The sequence below is a fragment of the Oryza glaberrima genome, chromosome 10, assembly GCF_000147395.1.
Source record: "Oryza glaberrima chromosome 10, OglaRS2, whole genome shotgun sequence".
NCBI lineage: Eukaryota > Viridiplantae > Streptophyta > Magnoliopsida > Poales > Poaceae > Oryza > Oryza glaberrima.
The window spans coordinates 5812933-5833229 of NC_068335.1; the positions used below are offsets into that span (position 1 = coordinate 5812933).

Here is a 20297-nt window from a genome sequence, read left to right on the forward strand (position 1 = left end):
CTGGGACGGAAAGAGGCCCAAGGAAACAAAAACGAAAACAAAATCAAAATCAAAATCAAACTGCAAAAAGAACCCAAAAAGGAGTATATATCCACGCGTCAGAACCTCATTGGCTGCACCATTACCCTCGAGATACGGAGATAGCAGCGCAATCCCAAGAACCAATCAGATCGAGCAGAAAGCTACACCCCTCGTCCATCCTGCTCAAGCTCACTCTCTCTCTCTCTCAAGCTCAGGAGAATGAGATCGACCACCACGCCAGCAACCAAGAACGGTGAATCCCCGGAGCACGACCCCCAGAAAGCGACCGGGAAATCGCAATGGCAGCCATCCTCGCGCGCGCCGGCGCCACCGCGGCCGGCGGCCTCCGTTCCGGCGGCGACGTCCGCCGGCGCCGCAACATGGTCGCCATCGTCGCGGCGACGACGACCACCGGCGCCGGGCCGGCGGTGCCGAAGGAGGGGTCGCTGGAGCGGCCGGCGTGGTCGGGCGAGACGCCGCTGTCCCGGCTCGTCGGAGCGCTCATCGCCTTCAAGCCGCTCTACTCCCTCATGAAGCTCGCCTCCCGGGAGGTCATCATCAGGTATAATTAAACAAACAGAGATGAAATCTTTCGTACTCAGAACGCGTTCGTGTTCGTGTTCGTGTTCTTGGCGATGACGCCGATGCGTGGCGGCGGTGCAGGACGGCGGAGAAGTCGAACGTCCCGTGGAGGGAGATGACGAAGCAGGTGCTGGAGTCCGACGTGTACGAGGTGTTCGACAGGATACGCGACCTCAACCTCGTCTACCCTGACTGTATGTCACTCCGTTCATCTCATTTTGTTTCCAAGATATTTTCTCGGTTAATTACTTCTCGCATGTAATCAAGTTCACTTGATCTCTACTGAAAATGAATCGTTTTCAAATTGTATAAGGTTTAGGTACTTACAGAGCGTCAGCGTTGTATTGTGTTTAATTTCTAAAAGAAAAGTTATATAAGATTTGATTTAGTGATAAGACTGATATGTCTTACTGAATTTACTTGAGCATTGACAGAGTGCTTGTCTTGAGCAGATTATCTGAACCCATTCCATGCGTATGATGAAGGCAACCTGTCATGGCTGGTAATTTCAATTTACTTCTCTGTTTTCTCTTCACTCACTCTGATCTTCTATTCTGTAATTACGAGATAAATGCGATCAACAACCAAATGAATAAGAGGAAAAGAATAGTGCGTGAAGATCTGAGCATTTGTTTCTTGAACGAGTTAGGCTGCAGCTGAAGCTGAACCGGCAACGATGTCGATTGCTAAGAGGGCCATACCTGACGCTGGTTCAATTGAAGAAGCCAATCAAATTGTTCGCGGAAACTGGCTGAATGCAATTGAGGAGCATCACCTGAAAAACTCGGGGAATTGTCAGATCAATGACATTCTGGATATTGGCTGCTCTGTTGGAGTAAGCACCAGATACCTGGCTGAGAAGTTCCCTTCAGCGAGAACTGTTGTAAGTGCCTCCCAAACCTTCTTAACCATCTCTTACCAATGAAATAGGATCCACAATTTCTTCCAAAATTTTGTTTTCATTCGTTTCAGAAATTTTGATTTGCTTTTTTCTTTATTCAGAGATTGTGAACCTTGAAATGAAATGCTTGTAGTTATTTAATACTCCCTCCGTTTCATATTATTAGATATTTTGATTTTCTAAGTCAAACATATTTAAGTTTGACCAAGTTTATAGAAAAATAAATATAGTATTAAAATATATTCAATATTATATTTAATAAAATTAATTTGGTGTGCTAGATGCTGCTAATTTTTTTTATAAACTTAGTTAAATTAAAAGTTTTCCTAGAAAAAAATCATAATATGATTAACAGAGGGTGTATATGCTAGTGTCAATCTTGGCACTTTTGTTTGTCTGATATTGGATATGATTGTCTAAATGCTCCCAAATAAATTTTTAAATAGCAAAGATTCTTTGCTTATGTATTGTTTTGGCTTCAAAATAATGTGGATATTTGTTTCGATGATATAGGGTTTAGATCTTTCACCCTACTTCCTTGCGGTTGCGGCACATAAGGAAGAAAAATTGTCCCGGCAAAATCCTATCCGTTGGGTTCATGCAAACGGTGAAGCCACAGGGTTGCCCTCAAATTCATTCGACCTAGTCTCCCTTGCTTATGTGGTAAATTTCTACCAAAACCTTATCTCTTTTGCTTAGAACAAAAGAAAATTTTAGCCTATTTAGCTGAGTATCTTTTTTGCAGTGCCACGAGTGTCCAGCACGAGCAATCACAGGACTCGTGAACGAAGCATTTCGGCTGCTCCGGCCAGGAGGGACCATCGCCCTGACCGACAATTCAGTATGAAATTTTCGTTTTGTTTCACTTCCATCATTGATAATAAGTTTGAAATTGCTAGTAATCTGACTGCTTCTGTTCTTCTAATCTACGACAGCCAAAATCCAAAGTACTTCAGGTAAGCTTCAGCAACATGTTCTAATCACCTTTGTAGGTTCATGCTAGTGTTGTCTCATGGGCATAATGCTCATCATTTTTCAGGAACTATCACCAGTGCTATTTACTCTGATGAAGAGCACTGAACCGTTTCTGGATGAATACTACATGCTGGATTTGGAGGAGACGATGAGGCAAGCAGGCTTTGTTAATGTTCATTCTATACTGACAGATCCCAGGCATAGGACAGTCACTGCTACTGTGCCTTTCTGAAACATCTGATCTCCCACTGAAATTTTGTTCCATCTCAATTGTGATTGTGGATGTATACTGGTAAACAAAAGAGTTGAAAAACTGTACCCTTGTGCATAAAATAGGACGACGGCTGTACCAACCACAATAATTACATTGAGTCGTGAGCTATTTGTTCGAGATATTTAATTAACTATTTGCCACATTTAGATGTGCCGTTTAACAATTTGCCACTAGACTCAGATGATGTCAAATACATGAGGACCCACATGTTAAACACCACATCAAATAGTAAATGTCACGATGTTCAGGCGCTTTCAGACTAGTTGGCTGGCATGAGCTGCAAAGCTAAGACAAAATGACATGATATTTCGGCTTCTGAGTCATTCAGGAATCTCATCTCACTAGTGTTTTCATTCAGGTTGCATTGCCATTGTTATAGGTTCAACCATAAATAAAAAAAACCCGTACTCTGGTGTGGAATGGAACAGTACGCAAAAAATGCGATGGACAGTAATCTGCATGGGATTTGAGTCTGATAATTACAGTTGAAGCACATCAGCACGAGTCACAGAAGTCACTTCATCTATACATCAGATACCGTAGCATTGGTGGACTCGATTTTAACTTACTTCTACAGTTCTTTGACGTGACTGTACTGCTGGATTAACTATGAGCTAACCTACTTTTCTACTGGCAAAATTGCTAGCAAGATCAGCACATCACACCTTTGGTCGTTTGTTAGCACCTCTGTGGTCCACCGATAAATTAATCTGGAAGAGATACATCTGTGTTAGCCAGTGATTCTTTTGACCTAACTGATACTGATCAAGAATAGCATTCTACTCGTGCCTTGAATTACTGCAATAGCAAAATAAATCAAGTATACTTGGTACTTACGAACAGAATAACCAACATTTTTTTTGTTTGACCAGGCTAGAGCAGGGTAACCGTTTCAAACAATTAAAAACATACTTTTACAGCCCTAGAATTCTGCCTGTCTGGTTGAACTTTGATATGATCATCATATCCAAGAGCACCAAAATGGATTGCAAACTAAGCCAAGACTTATTTTGCATTCAAGGATAAAAAATTCTGTGTTGAAAACTACAGGTATGAAGGTTTTCACATGCAAGCTTCCTCAGATCCCAAGTCCCTCACCTTCTAAGTATGGTACTTCCCTGTATTGATAATTACACAAACTACTTAGATGTTAAAAGCCCCTAGATGGAGATATTTAACCATTTGCCACATTTAGATGAGGCAGCTCGACAGAAGGGAAGGGAGAAGATGAAAAGCTAAAGATTCTAGTTTATTCCTTGCTTTAAAAAATAGATATGGGAGGATTTGAACTTGGGTGTCTATCTCAATTTAAGTAGCTAACAAAATCAATCTTATCTCTTAATGACCATTTGCCCACCATGAACAGTAACCACGAATGCATTGTTTTTTTTTTTTTTTGATGGGAACGAATACATATTGTTTCACATGAATATAACGTGCGAACAGCATTACCAGCCTAGTAAATATGGCCTACAGGTGCTGCTTCTAAGTGGTCTGTTACATGTTGCACATGACACCTACTGCAGCAACATGTGGATAAGATGTTGCTGATGTGGAGCATCCAAAATGGAAATAAATCAATGGAGTCCAAAAGCAAAATCAAGTTATTAACCACCACATCTAGCCTCATTTCATCCTATATCTACTGTATGATTTCATTTTAGTCCTTACAGTAAATCTAAGTCCAGGCTGGTAAGTTACCAACAGCGCTTCCAATAAATTGCAGGCAGCCATAATTTATTATTATGTTTTCCTTTGACATATTTCTGCTTCCTTACCCTTCTTGAAATATCAGAAATTCCAGCAAAAGGATCCTAGTTACTAACTTACTACCATATGAACTGGCCAGGTATCACCAGTTTTAGCCTTTTAGGAACTCTGATGCACTACCATTACAATAAGCAAGCAACTATAAGAAAGGTATGTGCACTTATCCTTGTAGATTTCAATCTAATGACTAATCCCACCCAAGGCATTAACAGCTTCCAGTGATAAAAAAATGACATTTACCAGGGTATTGGTGAGGAGGATGGCCAACTACAATAGACTCCACCAAGACGATATCAATAAAAAGCTACGGAAGTAATAGCTTTCAAGCTTAATTTACAAATTTTAATTCCTTGCATGACACTAGAGTACAGATATTTGTGAGATTAGAGAACTACCAGAGTAAAGAAAAATTAGAAACTCAGCACATTGATAAAATAAGATGTTATAAGTAGCTAAACTAACCTTTATATGTAAGGGGGCTGCTGCTGCTGCTGGCTCTTCCTTATACGCAGGTCATCAGCAAGCTGAGCACACTTCTTTTTTGTCTCCGCTAGTTGTTGCTCTAGCTCCCCGACCTACCAAAAATCATTCAACTATGGTCAGGAGATATAATACGACCCTTGCCACTGGATAACACTAATCTGATGTTATGCATACCGTTTGCCTCAACTGTGTATCTCGTTGTCGAAGTTCTTCACGCCTGTACAGTACATTTCCAGGCTCAGAATGCAAGGAAAAGGTGTAACAGGGATTTCACACAAAACACACTAATACCTAGTTTAGGAATTGATTTTTTGCCTACATGGAAGAGAAACAAGCAGAGAGAAGCTGTATCTCCTTGAAGATTCTGTATGTCCTTGAAGATATGGCTTTTTAATATGGCTAATTAATTGATTATAAGGCCTAATTGGCCAACTTCTCGAAAAACAATTGTTGATCCAATCAACAGATGAACCAAAACACGAGGCACACAGTTCAATGATTCATCTATGGCATTAGCGAAATTATGGCATAACTAATGGTCTGTGCAAAATAGACAGAGAACTTAAACATAGATATATAATAAAAGGCACGATGTAACTCAATAGGAATCTGAACATATGTATGACAGTAATTGCTAAAATAGTTCTATCATAACGCAAAAGGCCTATATATGCACCCTCATGACTCATCAATGATCAACATTACCTTGTGAACAGACCGATGTTTTCTTCACTCAGCTTTTCCATGATGTTGGGATCAAGTGCACCTTCAGAGCCAATATCTACTGAATTCTGAATACCACATAAAATTCAAAGCAAACTAAAATATCAGTGTGTTTCATATGCTCTAAGAGGGATAAGATAATTAATCAGCAAAAAATATTATCATAGCTATAAAAGTCTAACATATAGTTCAACAATGCTTCTGCTCAGGCGCCCGATCAAAGCCACAAAGATTGGGCACGCTGTTGCCCAGCTGCTGCATGTCCAAACTGTCCAGCCACTGCATGTGCATGCACTAGCCTGTCTCCTCTCTCCTACATGCAAGCAGTTTACTCTCTTCTCCATATTTCTTGCATGCAAGCATGCATACTTTTTAGCTAGCTTAAAACGATTTCTCACCTAAATTATTTCTCCAATCTACAACCCATATACCGTTTGTATTCGTGGTAATTAAACCTTTACAAGAAGATATCACATGATTATATTCTGATGAAAGAAAAACTTATGTTCAATTGTTGAAATTCAATGTTTCATACGTGATGGTTAAATGTTTCGACAGGTGTTTCACAAAATTTGTAAATGTTACAGAGACATTTTTTTTGTTTCACTATGTACAACTTAGTGTTTCACCGGTGGTCAACTGAAACATTTGACAGCCCGATTTTTGAGAGAAAATCTGGTGCCTGATTTATAGTAGTGTCCCATATAATTGGCATCATATGAATACACAAAGAACTACCTACAGCCAAAAGAAATACCAGATTGTTTTTTGTGTTTGATTAGTTTTTTTATTTAAGAAAGAGATCAAGAATTGAGTTTGTAGATGTTATTATAAAGACTATAAGCGGAAGGAGTGGAAGCAGAATTCGTTCAACTGATCAACTCTTCAAGTGCTATGATGGGTTCCAAAGAAACCAAAAGAATTAGCACCTACAAGCACAACATGACTTAATTGAAAGCCTACAGGATGCAAACTGCAAACCTCATCCAAGCCTACTGGCTCCATACTGTTTTCTTGAGCTTGGCCAAATGATCGTACGCGAGAACCTGGTAAAATTAAAAGAACGAGACATGTTATCAGATATCAGTGATTTCAATCTAATAACAGAAAAGGAACAAAAAACTACAGAAAAATTAAGGTACTCCAATGTTAAAAAGTGAGCAGTCACTACTACAAAATCCTTATTTTAAATAACCCATAAAATACCAGTATACATTTCCCACATGGGATTTAACATTTATATGCAGGAATCACTTGCGTAGAAGTTCTAAGACATAATGTTCTAGAAATGTCAAGAACTTATTCCAGATAGCAAGATACTCACAATTTACATGGGATTAGCAAATCATTTTACTGAGAATCAGTAAAGTTGAAATCATTAGCTAAGTCAATAATTTACCAATAAATAAGGTTGATATGTTTAAGAGTAAGCACAATATTACTGGACATAATCTCATTCAATCCTCAAGAGTCTGGACTCAGGAGAAAATAGCAAAGGTATAACTCTACCCTACACCACAAGAGAAATGCAACAACACAAAGTAACACAAAAAGGGATCTTGTGCGGTTCTGCTTAGTGTGCGTGCACTGTGGGCCAGTGGCTGTTACTGCACTACCCTTAGCGCCATAATTCTTGACGAAGAATAACTATTAAATTTGCCATATAACCAAAATCTCTACTACTTAAAAAATTGAAGATGTTTCCGTCGTCCGTGATAAAAAAAGGGCCAAAAAAAAAGAAAGTCCGATTCATCAATGACGTGGATTAAAAAAAACCCTCCCAGATCGCTCTCTTGCGTCCAATCCGAGTCCGATTAAAGCCTCATATTTCTTTATACCTATTAAAAAATAAAATCTGCTTCCAACAAAATTTGGTTCATCCATCTGTCCCTGTTCATCTCGGTTTCAATTTTGATATGCTCGGTTTTTCGTCGCGCACGCGCCACCGCCTGGGGCAGGTGGCTGGTATGTTTCTTGAGGGGGTGTTCAAGGGGATTCCGTTTTCGGGCTTGGATTTGATTAGGGGGCAACGGCTGTGTCGGTTTCAGAGGAGATGGCGGCCATGGTGGAGTCCGGCCTGGTCACGAGCTTGAAGACGACACTGTAGCAGGGGCCCCACCTGGTAACGAGGGAGGGACAAAAACAGACTTGGGCGAGCTGGGCCTCTCGGGCCAAGAGGCCCACGGGAGAGGGAGGGAGGGGAGGTGCTGGGCCGAGATGAGAGGGAGCAAAACTAGACTTGGCTAGCTGCTTGGAGGTAAATAAGAGTGGCAAGACAGGGATTGTTCGATTCATGAATCGTCTGGCTCTGGTCTCAGTTCGTGCCACTTTTTTCCCCCAAAAATTCTTGATTGTTTGGAAATCTTTGATGCTTCAGTGAGAGGCCTGTGAACATTAGGATTCAATTATTTTGTGATTTGTTTTATCAAGAAATGTAGTATAAGTACATAATTATTAACTATATTATTGTGATTCGTTTTATCATGAAATATACTTTAAAAGTATGAAATTTGTTTACCCGTAGCAAAGCACGGGCATTATGCTAGTATATTTGGAATTGAGATAATAGATCTATGTATCTTTGGCATCATTTTCTTTTCATTCCATTTCAAATATGCTCTCCAATCTCCCTAAACGTGCCTGTGGCCTAATAGTATTCATTTACAAACATGGATCAGATGAAGCTACCCTAGGGTGTTTTGTTTATTAATAGCTGAAATCCGTATGTCCACAAATATAAGGGTTTAGGGGTTCAAGTTTGTCGACAAATATAAGGGATTTTGAGTACTACTTGTCCCACCTAACCACCGTTCATTTAATTTTCACCCAATCTTACCCCCACTTACCCTCTCATTCCCCAACTATCCCTCATTTATTGAGGGGCATGGTCTTTTCCTCCTAACTTTAATCTCTCCAAAAGAACCTAAAATCCCTTATATTTGTGGACAGAGAGAATATATTGGCTAATTGAGAGACCTATGAATGCTTGAGTTTTGCCTTGTCCTGAGTTCAATCAGGAGCTGTTCCTCTCATTTTCTATTTTTGGTACATTTTAATCTAATATTAGTAATAGAAGAGGAAAGTGCCATGCTCTTGATCTTGTCTCTTTTGGCAAGCAAGCATACTACTAGCTTTGTCCTGAGTAGGGTAAAAGGGTAGTACAGCATCACAACACTTGCATGTTTCTTTAGATGGACAATGACATTCAATTGAACATAAGCTAAATGGCCACAAAGCATTTCAGGTAAGCATCATTTCTCAGTTCCAAATAAGATTCGATTGTGTATATTAGGTTAAAACTGGGAGGAGTAGTAGCTCATGGATATTTAGCACACAAAAGAATCGATTTTGCTGTATGCATGCATAATATGATTACTCCACCATATGTATACATCACAAGAGGAACAATTGAATAAAGCTGGTATGTTACCTGAACCATTGGCTGTCAGTCCAATGACTTCGGTATCATCATATGTCTCTGGTAGCAAATTTGATGTATGCCCTCCTGTCCTCCTACTAGTGGAAGCTTTCTGCTGAGACTTAGGTCCAGGATTCCCTGAATCTTTGAGAGCAGCCTTATACTGGGATCTTAATTGTGGATCCACTGGCTGGTAACCTATTAAATGACACTTTTCTTTCCTGCAAATGCATTACATAGGCAGAATGAGAAAAATGGATGCATGCAGAATCCAAGGCATGCACTATTTGCACTTAAGACATGATACAGGATGGTAACATCTGATGTGGCACACTTCATGGTTCCCAGGCACTGTTGCAAACAGCCTATTGTTTAGACCAAAGAAACAAGCAACAGGTTTGTTCCTATTGAATCTTGGGCAGGAATTTGAAATGTAATGTAATAACAATAGTAACAACTAGATTATGACTCAAAAGCATCGATTTCTTCAAATGTGCATTTCATGTTGCCAGAGAATGAATACTGAACTGAATTACTCAAGGTACGTACCAATAATCAAGGATAATCTGTCTAAGCTTAGCTTCTAGTCGAATGAATAGTGGGGTTCTCTCAAAATCTTGTTTGTCATGTGCCGGCTCAATAAAATTTGCCTCCAGTACACCTAAATCATGAAAATTGTCATCCAGAGAGAAAAAAAGTAAAATGTGAATGATGACAGCATTAATTAAACATAAAACTCACCAACAACACTTCTTCCTCTACTAGATCCCTCTTGAAGGACCTTCCAGAAGGGCTGTAAAGGAACAAAAAATAGAAAATCAGTTCCAACCTATCTGCATCAGTAATTGGACCACTAGAACTACACATCTTTAAATGGCAAGACCAAGCTAAGCACCTCAATTTTGAGCTAAGAAGAAAATCCACTCAACTATATTAGAATGATGATGAGCATTTAGATCTCTCATCGAGTTGGTTTGTTCATAAATTAACAGCAGAAAGCAAGCATACTATCATAGAAACAATATGGTACCAGAAAGCTTAATATTCCTTGCATAGCAGTTCAAGATACAACAAAAGATGTGGGGATATGCATACCATCTTTTAAAAAAGGATTCTTAAAAGTTAAAATAGGAAAATGGAAGATTGGAGTGGCATAATTTGTTGAGTCCTAGAGGAAGAACACACTAAGCATTCAGGAACTTGAGCTTACATACAATTTCATCACACACACACACAAAGCATTGGAAATTGGAACTCAGAGAAATTTGTAATTCCAGAGTGTGTAGAAATTTTCCTATCCTATGATATTTCTTTAAAGCAACCGTACAATTCAAAGGTTAACCATAGACATTTTTCCTTTGTTGGAATGAAATCCTCCAGTTTTCATCCAAAGTTGCTTTGTTCCAAGTTCCAACTAGGCCCTCAATGCTCAGTGAAGGCAAAAAAAATAGCATAGATTATTTAATCCAACTTTAGTATCTATCTAGAATGCATTTGAGTCCTGACAATGGGTTAGCAGAAACAGTTGTGAATTAATTTGACTTCTGTTCTCGACTGACTACGGAATAATAAAAGGCAATATCTTGGAGAACCAGACTTTGTGCATGTAAATCAGCTTAGACCAGAATTTCAAAAAAAAAAAAGAAAGATGAATGTATTAAAACAATTGGCACAACAGCTGGCACTAACACCCGTCTATCATTCCAAAAATCTTGTGGGAGACTGAAACAAAGCAAATTTGTCAGAAAGTAGTATGCCCAAAAAAAAAAAAAAAAAAAAAAACTATGCTACCTGCTGAGGGTTCAAAATGAACCTTTCTAGTATGAAGTAGTACACTCCTATCTAGTCAGTCTTCCCTCATACTTCCTGACATCCCACATGCAGTTGGTATATTAGAATATTAGATAAACCTAAGTTCTCAGTATACAAGGACATCCTTCAGACCTTCACTTATAGGAGAAACCCTGCTCCTACATGCTAAGATCAAAGCAACATGATGCATAACAGAGACAATGACAATGGCAAAAGAATGCATGGACAAATAACCCATGTATGGAGAGAGTGGTTACCATTATTAGCCGATTTTTATGGTAAACATTCATCCCAAAAATCCCCAGAACAGGTGCCTCCTTTGCAAAGCCAACATCGACTTTCACTGAGACCTGCAATTTAATTTCAATGTGGTTCCAAACAAAGTAAACAAATAATATATCAAAGGAAACAAAATGTTGGTAACAAAAACTGAAGGAGATGTTCATGAGAAAATAGTAAGTTGGAAAATGCAATTGACTACTGTAGCTTCAATCAACAGATATTGCCAAAAGGAATAATCAGATAAACTCAGAGCATGAACCTGATCATCCACTGCAGATAACTTGCATAAGTAAATGCGTTGCAGGCACTACATGCGGACTACACTAACAAGAGAAGCAAATAAAAGCGATCCCACAATTATTGAACAAATTTTACTTACCACTTGAGAATCATGTGCAACTTGAGGTTTGTAAGTAACTAATTTCTTAAATTTCAGTTCATCAGCAATCCTGATCTGTTCAACGGGTTTTCCTCTTAATATAATTTGGAAATTTTCAAACTTCTTAAGGTAAAGGATGGAAGTATAGGCCTGCATATTGACAAATACAAATCATAATTCAACTTCATAGGACTGAATTCAGACTACAAAAAGAAACAAAACCTACTCGCAATGAAAATCTGAGTCTGTGGGATATATGTTGCTGAACAATTTCTTTTTGGGCCTTTGTTACTCCCCCACTGGCTTTATCTTGATCTCTGAGTAATATGTCCTGAAAAATGAGCAACAGAACATAAACTAAAACAGGTACAGCAATGGGAGAATGGAAGGTAGACATAGTCTGCGAGAACTGAAGAACCATATTAATCCCAGTTCAATTATCAACTATCTGTAAGTTTGAGCACACGTAGAAACACCCTGCCCTGAAAGAATACATAAATCACTGCATATGCATCTATGCGCACATCAGGTTTCCCAATATAAACATTTAGATATTTAGTTCCCTGATATATCATGTATATCATTATTCCAGCAAGTATAACATTAGTTCCCTCAGATATCATGCATGTCATTATTCCAGCATGTCTATTAACTCCAGAACAATTATATTTCCTTTCTTCCTTGAAAGAATCATAAGTGCATAGCATATATACTCAAGTGATTTTCAGAAGCATGGCAAGGAAAATCATTATCTTTACTAGATGAAATCCCGCGAGTTGCTGCAGGAAATATTGTATGATAACAATAGAGATAAAGTGTAAGATGATCTGTCTTGTAGCTGAACAACGTAACTTTATATACTTTGTACAATTTGCATCTTTGATCAATCAAAAAGCTATAAACAATTGAGATGATGTGCTTTATGACAGTTTAGATCAAATAAAGATTGATCATCCATAGGCAAAAACTAAGGTCATGTGGCTTAATGAGAGAAGAAAACGAAGGGAGACAATTTGGACCACAGATTAATCATCGAAGGGCTAGAGATGTGGCTTAATGAGAGAGGAGAGAAATAGCATTAACTACACTTAGGGGATGATATATGGTTATATAGGATATTGGATTCCTAGACCCTATGTTATCACGACCAGGCCATAATTGCAACGAAAATTATATGAAGACTTGCCTCATCATCATCCTCGAAGTCAAGTTCTAAAAGACCATCATCGTTCATCCATAAATTGTATATTGCCACCTTAGTTCCATGACTAACAATATCCTTGAACTGAATGCACAAAAAAATAATCAATAATCAAAAAGTTGATCACTGCACTATTGGTTAATCATTACAGAATAATGAAGTATAAATATAGCTTGTCAACGAAGAAACAAGAATAAATAATACATGTGTGCCTAGATATTAGCAGTACAAAAAGCATTATGGACAACATTTTCGAAGAAACAAGACTAGATGGTAAAATGTGTAAGAAATAATACCAATATATTAATTATTCACTTACCCACGTCGTGGAGTATTTGTAGAACCAGTGATGTATTGTCAGTACGCTGTGTTAATTAGTTCTACATTGGTTCTACCACAGAATGTGCCACCATATAATTAGGTTGCATAATTGATGCTTCCTCCGATCCATATTATAAGGCATTTTGGGTTTGTCCTAAGTCATGTCTATAGAAAAACGTAGCAACATCTACAATACCAAATTAGTTTCATTAAATCCACTATTGAATATATTTTTATAGTTTATTTGTTTTGTGTTGGAAATATTACTAGATTTTTCTAAGAAGTTGGTCAAACTTGAAGAAGTTTACTTAGGACAAACCCAAAACGTCATGTAATATGGAACTGGAGTACAAATTAGGAGGAAAAGAACTTTTGTATGGTAAAGCTTAATTCCAAGGATTCAATTGGTTATTGAGTTCGTTGAGATAATTATTTTGAGTAGGTACTGAGCAGACCATGCTGCTCAAGCGACAGCTCCAAGTGAGCTGTTTTGATTGGTTATTGCTGTTTAGGATCATCTCCAGCTTTCCAATTTGGCTTTACATATTTACGTTTCAGAAAGCAGCACAAGTTCAGTTGTTTCGTGGGTATACAGAATAAAAATCGACCCTTCACGGCTGGAAGGGAAGTAACTTATACTGAGTAAAGGTTTCAAGCAAGAAAAACATGTTATGAACAATCAGCAAATTGTTAACCAACTAGCTGACAGGAGCACTAATGGTTATTCCAATGACTTGGAAACAGAAAAGTAATAATTATCTTAATGACAACCATGCATTTATCCAATTAATTGTTGTTTCCATGCATTTTGCTTAGCATAGTGACCCTGCACTAAAATTCAATGGGCCTACTGCCCTACTGTACTACGAAACCTTATCATTGTCCATGTATTGCCTAAATCAAAACCAATTAGATTAAAACTGTAAAATAATATCAGATTGTAATGTGTCCACTGAGAAGTAATATATGTCTATTAGTCATCTCAAGATATGTGCGCGCATTTGGTTTTGATTTTTGACCAAGAAGTTAATAATATGTGAACTATATCAAACATTACCTTGTTGTTTACAAATATAGGAGCATTAATGCAGTGTGAATACATTGCAAAAACTCATTTGATTCTGAAAGCTGTCTTGATAATGAACTAAAAAAAGTCTAGGACAAATGGTACCTGTTGTAGCAGTTCTTCCTTTGAAGAAAAAGGGGACCACTCTAGTATTATCTTCAAGCTGCTATCCCAATCACCCTGTGAACCATACACCAAAGGTACAATGTGGCCATCTTGGATTTTAAAATCGAGCTGCAAAAGAGAAGGAAGATGTCAGCCCTAGACAGAAAACAATGCATGAAAGATGCAATACTGTATCAATTTGACATACCATGGGAACAACTATGTCGTCTTTCATTGTTCTCCTCAAGAAAGTGTAAGAGAGCAAACCAATACTCAAGGTAACATTACTGCAGAAGAAAGAACTGTGTGATTATCACTGATAATTGCAGAAATTCCAAGTGTCATTAATTCAAAATTAAATAAACAAAGACTGAAATGAACAATTTTTACCTTCCACGGTTTGCGCGAGTAAACACTATTGCATCAGCACCAAGTCTCATCGTGCTTGTCTTAAAGCCATTTCCATCTGTGTTGTGGAGAAAGGTGCAAAATGAATAACCAACAGTCATTCATTAAAAAATTGTTTTTCACATAAAAGCATAAAGTGCCTACATAATTAGAAAAAAATGTTACAAATATTTGAACTAAAAAAAAATCTTAGCAACAGTTTAAGATTATAATTTCACGAACGATGCGCAAGTGGAATTGCATATATACAAACTGCAAAATTGGCGATAAAAGTAAAGGACATTTCCATTTTGAGGAATAGAACCTATAAATAGTGCACAGATTAACATTTGAAGATCTCCAATATCTATTTACTAATTAGGAACCAATATAAATAGTGAACAGATTAACATTTGAAGATCTCCAAAATTTATTTACTAATTAGGAATCAATCCATCTTTTAACTCAGAGAATTATATAACCGTCTTTTAGACATCTTCCAGCTGCCAGCCGGCAATTCAGACTTGACTCAATAGTATCTTTTGCATTTCTTACACATGCATTACAAAACAGAACTGCATTTAATTGGTTTAGCAACTTAAAAGTCGACCCTCATCCTTGTGCACTCTAAATGAAAACAGGACAGTACCATATCATAAACAACACAAGGAACGTTAATTGGGGAAAAAATCAAAATGTTATCAGGAACGTAAGAAAATTATTCATTTATTATTGCATCCTCTTTTTGTAGTTTTGTTTTCTTCATTTAGTCCTCTCATCGAAGTGCAGAGCACAATTCTCAAAATAAAATATAGAATTTAGTGTAAAATAAGATTCTATTTTTAAGCCTTCGTGAATCAGTCAAGGTCCTCGAATTTTCCCATGAAAACAAGATGAAACTTACACTGGCCAATGGTTTTCTTTGATTTCTTGGTTGAGAATCCTAAACTCATGCATCGTCGTACCCCTTCAGGATCCATTCCTCCTCCATCATCTACAAAAGCAGCTCCAAGTTACTACTTATTAATATAGGAACTTTATGGACCACTCCAGTCTACTCAACTCATTGTATCCACTTTCATGTTTTTTCTTGAATCTGGATACCTTGAAAAACCAGCATTGTGCTATTGTCTTTCAGGTTGACACTTTTATCCACTTTTATAAATGTGGCACCATTGCATATCTGCAACACCATATCAGAAGAAAATTAATGCTATATGCAACAGTGTACCCCAAGAATTAGTAAAGACAATTAAAGATGATTAGCAATCTTGAATATAAATTTATGAAAGTATGAAGTTTCCAGAAGGCACTACAAACCTCATCTACTGCATTGTCAAGAAGTTCAGCTATAGCTGCAATAGAACATAACAAGAAACAAATGTAAGGAAAATATTGACCATGGCAACACATAACTTGAACATCAAAGATAAAGAACAGTTGCTATGAAAATTATCGCGCAATCTAGTTTTTCGGTTTGTTCTAACTTTTTATGATCCAACAGAAAGTATTTCATAAGTCCATTTTATCAAACTACATTCTTCCTTAAAAAGGAAGAGCTAAAGAGTGGTCATGGACAGATCAATGCAACATGAAAAGCAGATGGACCAGCACGCAATGCGTTTTGCAGTAAGCAAAGCCCATTGATGGACATATTGGACAATCAAGAAAATTTTGCATTTTCCTATATGTCAATAACATGTGGAATCAAGACCCACCTGTCAGTAACACATATGGTTGTGAATCTTCAAATGCCACTATTGAGTGTCAAATTCTCAATTTTATCTATTAACAACTACATATCTGCTGGCAGTAAGGAGGTGTTGGATGAAAGGGAGAAAATGCATTTCAGGATTCAGATTTTTTTTGTCTGAATATCTGTAGTGAGAGTGCAAGAAAAATATACAATATCATTTAGTACAAAAGCTAGTAGTGTTCCCCCTCTTATCTAATTTTCCAATCATTTTTCCTGTGCCAAATAAATAGCCAGCCCCTTCCATGTTTCTTATCAGTTCACTAAATGATCAAAGAGATATTTTTTCAAAGATCGTCCCAAACTGCCAAAAGTCAAGCAGAATTACCACAGAACGATCAATGCATCTCAGGATAGTGTGTTTCAGACTTTCAGTTAATTGAAAACGCCATCTTCAGATCCAGCCAGCATTTTAGAAGGAAAAGACACTAGAACAGTACTGATATTCTTATGTCAGTCACACATTCAACAGTTGATGTGATCTTCTCTTATCTCTTCAAAGGTTGACAAATGAAAAAAAAAATGTAACCTGCAATCTAAAGAGCAAGGATAACAACACAACATCGATGCAAATAACAAGGCACGCACCACTGATGCACGGTGAACAATGATTTTGTATATTCCATCTAAGGTGGTCCCGTAAAGGATTCTTCTATCGGAAAACACATAATCAAACAAAAATTAACAGTAACAGTAACCACTGTGCGTGCCCATCCGCACTAAATAATCTCAGATTTTCCCCCCTTTTGCCCTAAGAGCATTAGGTCTATTCAATTTGGACCAACAAACTCATCCCTAGCATGTAAAACTGTGAACCAGATTTCACCACCACACAGAGAAGGCACAACAAATTACAACAGCAGAAGTGGTAAGGAAGTCAGATGGGCACCAACCTCCGAATGCCCACTTGTGAGAGGTCGCGTTGGTGTGCAGAAACTTGGGGTGAACGCGCGCGCGATCGAAATCCCCTGCCTCAAGCGCATCTGCAACCGCGGGAAACAGCATCAGCAACGCAATTCGCATCGAAGTTCGGCTGGAACTAGAGGGAGGAAAGGAGACACTCAGAGGACTGGGGGCGGCGTACCGTGGAACTCGCGGGGGGGGGCGGAGGCGGACTCGAACGCGCCGGCCTTCCAGAAGCTGCGGCAATCGAGGGCCCTACTGCCGCCGCCGCCAGCGCCGCCTGTGCCGCCGGCCATCGCCGCCGGCATTGAGGGATAGGGGTGTTTGGGTTTGGGAGCTTCACCGGAGGGATTTTGCCGACGAGTTCGGCGACTGTTGTTTCGACTCAATACCCTAACTCTGCGTACGGTGAAAAGGAAAGGAAAGGGCCTCCCTCTATACGGCATCTGTGACATAATAAAACGCCTAATAAATCGTTCGATTCGTACAAAAATTCTAGAGCAAATTTTACAAAACTACGTGTATTTTACCATATTATTGTAAAACTACAAATTTAATATGATATATAAAAAAATTACAGATATACTACAAATTTAGTAATAAAATTATCACAAAACTACCGGTTTAATGACAATTTAATCACTCTAAGTCCATTTGTAGTTTCATGATAACTTTATTATTAGTTTTATGATACTTAGCCTTAAACTGCAGTTTTGTGATAAATTTATTGTTAAATCTATACTTATGTGATGCATCACCTTAAGTCTGTACTTTTGTGATAATTTACTCAAAGTATATGTAGTTTTGTGAAATTTACTCAAAATTCTAAACCACTTATCCCTCTGTCCTGGATACAAGAACGTGACACACCTTGTACTACGAATATATGTACAGACCCCATGTCCAAGTTAGTAGTACTACGATATGTCCTATCTGGTATTTTTTTAAAATTACACAGTACAACGCAGATACTCATAACGCACGCACACTCGCCCCTATGAACACACACGCAAACACTACCCCTATGAGTATCTTCGAAGACTCGGCTAGCAAGAATTTACCATCTAATATGCACGACTTGATTTATTTACCACCTAATCCGTATGTCTTCTTTGCCTATCTATTCTTTCTACAAAGTTATAGCCCATTAAGTCTAAAGCTCAACATGCAACCATGCCACATCATCACCCACTAGCAATAATTACATATTAAACATCATGCAAGCATAACACATATTTCCTTCGTTTCACAATGTAAGATTTTCTAGCATTGTCCACATATGGATGTCAATGAATCTAAACACACACATATATATATATACAATTTATTTAATTAATTCTACAAATTAACATGCAAGCATATCCAATTATCACCCTAATATCATTTGTATAATATTTTAACAAATTATCTATCATTTTTATAATATCTAACATATACTTATTAATATGTTTCACATTAAAGCACGGTATCACTTGTTTGTTTCATGATTAGTATTGATAAACCTTGATGTTTCATTATTTTTTTTTCCCTTTTTACTCTTGATCGTTGAAAAAATATATTGAGAAATGCTTAGTATTCCTATAGCAAAGCACAGGGAATCACCTAATTTTATATGCAACCAGGTCTGGGATTTTTTCTATTTTGTACCACTTTCTTCACTTTTAATGTATTCATGGTTTTTTTATTCCATTTTATTTATTTCATAGGTTTTTGGACTTCTTTGTCCATAGCCCCACCTGTCAGATCCAGAGAGGGGATTTCTCTGAATCGATCCATCCATCCATCAGTTCGACGCATTGCGGACAGCAACACCACCGCCCCCTCCACCGAGCGCCACCGTCCGCCTCCAACCGCTACCATGGCTCGATACCACCCCGCTACTGTAGCCACCCCAGCCCGACACCGCCTTGTCCCCCTGCCACCTCGTCAGTGAACTCCGGGACCCACCACCACTAGGAGACGAGCTACACCGTCCCCGTGAACATGTGTCGCCGCCCAGATGCACTAGCCTGACACCGCCCTATCGTCATAGTCGTCGCTAACCCAGCTCTAGGGTTTGAAGGAAGAGAGAAAAGGAGAGGGAGAGATGGTGATGGCGGCTCCAGAGGAGGGTATTGTGCAGGCGGTGAGGTCATCCATGGTTCCAAGTGAGATCCCTTCTGGGTAAGGCCATAAAACTCTCATCTCCATTTGTGTTCCACGGGAGGACCAATAACATAGGTCAGAAAACGAATTAGTGTGGAAACCAATGAATTTGGGCCAATTGCATATTTGCCATTGGTTTGAATCGGTATTGTGAATCTGCCATTAAAAACAATACAATTGCATATTTGCCATCAAATACAGTTAGAAACCAGACTGGCTGCCATCAGATTGACAGATTGAACAAACACCGTTAGAAGATTTGGTTTTATGAAAATTAGAGAAAAAAGAATGCCCTTGTCATAGCTGCCATGAAATTGCAAGATTAACAATCATCCTCATGTTGTTGCTGTTGATGTAGTCCATGCCGCTCAGCTGTTGTCGAGGAGTGATCCTCTCTAGCGGGAGATCGTGAGATCCCTCTTTTGTGAGTTCGGCCGGGGGAAAAGGCTCGCTTGGGGAGATTGCGTATCTGCCCTGAATGCTGCTAAATCGCGTATGGGCGACAAGATTATACAGGTTCGGGCCGCTATCGAGCGTAATACTCTACTCCTGTGTGGGATTATGGTTGAGTGTTACAAGGGTTCCTAAACACCGAGAGCACTCTTGCTCTTCTTCTCCTAGAGTTCAGGCTTACTGAGTGGCGTCCCCTTTCTCGGTGGGCAAGGTCCTCCTTTTATAGTTCAAGAGGATCCCACATGCACCGCCCCTACCTACACTTCTACGGGAGGGGGACCCACTCCACCTTGACCGGACCGCGATCCGTGCCTTTGCCCGGAAGCTAAGCCGCGGTCCGCCC

The 20297-nt window shown here is 38.6% G+C and overlaps 2 protein-coding genes across 3 annotated transcripts; one reads left to right on the top strand and one right to left on the bottom strand.

Annotated features, from left to right (window-relative positions):
* The first annotated feature begins 222 nt into the window (after positions 1-222).
* Positions 223-2932, top strand: LOC127786303 (uncharacterized). Its single transcript, XM_052313660.1, has 8 exons — positions 223-583; positions 685-797; positions 1056-1105; positions 1253-1486; positions 2018-2167; positions 2250-2345; positions 2440-2460; positions 2544-2932. Exons 1-8 carry the CDS (start codon positions 321-323, stop codon positions 2709-2711), a joined length of 1095 nt encoding a protein of 364 aa, XP_052169620.1. The 5' UTR covers positions 223-320; the 3' UTR covers positions 2712-2932.
* Positions 2933-3076: 144 nt separating this feature from the next.
* On the bottom strand, positions 3077-17764 carry LOC127786302 (protein MICRORCHIDIA 1-like). 2 transcript variants are annotated; one of them, XM_052313658.1, is made up of 20 exons: positions 17538-17764; positions 17347-17436; positions 16021-16055; positions 15805-15883; positions 15605-15694; positions 14704-14779; positions 14522-14600; positions 14314-14442; positions 12807-12905; positions 11847-11951; positions 11621-11770; positions 11217-11309; positions 9889-9940; positions 9697-9808; positions 9160-9368; positions 6711-6775; positions 5712-5797; positions 5181-5223; positions 4986-5098; positions 3077-3463 (listed from the first exon to the last, which is right to left on the bottom strand). In XM_052313658.1, the coding sequence occupies exons 1-19, from the start codon at positions 17662-17664 to the stop codon at positions 4988-4990; spliced, it is 1830 nt and encodes a 609-aa protein (XP_052169618.1). In that variant the 5' UTR covers positions 17665-17764; the 3' UTR covers positions 3077-3463; positions 4986-4987. The 2 variants fall into 2 exon arrangements, with proteins under 2 accessions (XP_052169618.1, XP_052169619.1); XM_052313659.1 differs by lacking the exon at positions 3077-3463 and adding an exon at positions 3480-3871.
* Positions 17765-20297: the final 2533 nt, after the last annotated feature.

Bases quoted from the DNA above. Each gene is read 5' to 3' on its own strand.
- LOC127786303 (XM_052313660.1), top strand. From the start codon at position 321: ATGGCAGCCATCCTCGCGCGCGCCGGCGCCACCGCGGCCGGCGGCCTC. The intron at 2,346-2,439 runs GTATGAAATTTT...AATCTACGACAG, and splicing joins TCGCCCTGACCGACAATTCA to CCAAAATCCAAAGTACTTCA. The intron at 2,461-2,543 runs GTAAGCTTCAGC...ATCATTTTTCAG, and splicing joins CAAAATCCAAAGTACTTCAG to GAACTATCACCAGTGCTATT.
- LOC127786302 (XM_052313658.1), bottom strand. From the start codon at position 17,664: ATGCCGGCGGCGATGGCCGGCGGCACAGGCGGCGCTGGCGGCGGCGGC. The intron at 17,437-17,537 runs GTACGCCGCCCC...CCGCGGTTGCAG, and splicing joins CCCCCCCCGCGAGTTCCACG to ATGCGCTTGAGGCAGGGGAT. The intron at 9,941-11,216 runs GTAACCACTCTC...GTTCCTTTACAG, and splicing joins ATAAAAATCGGCTAATAATG to CCCTTCTGGAAGGTCCTTCA.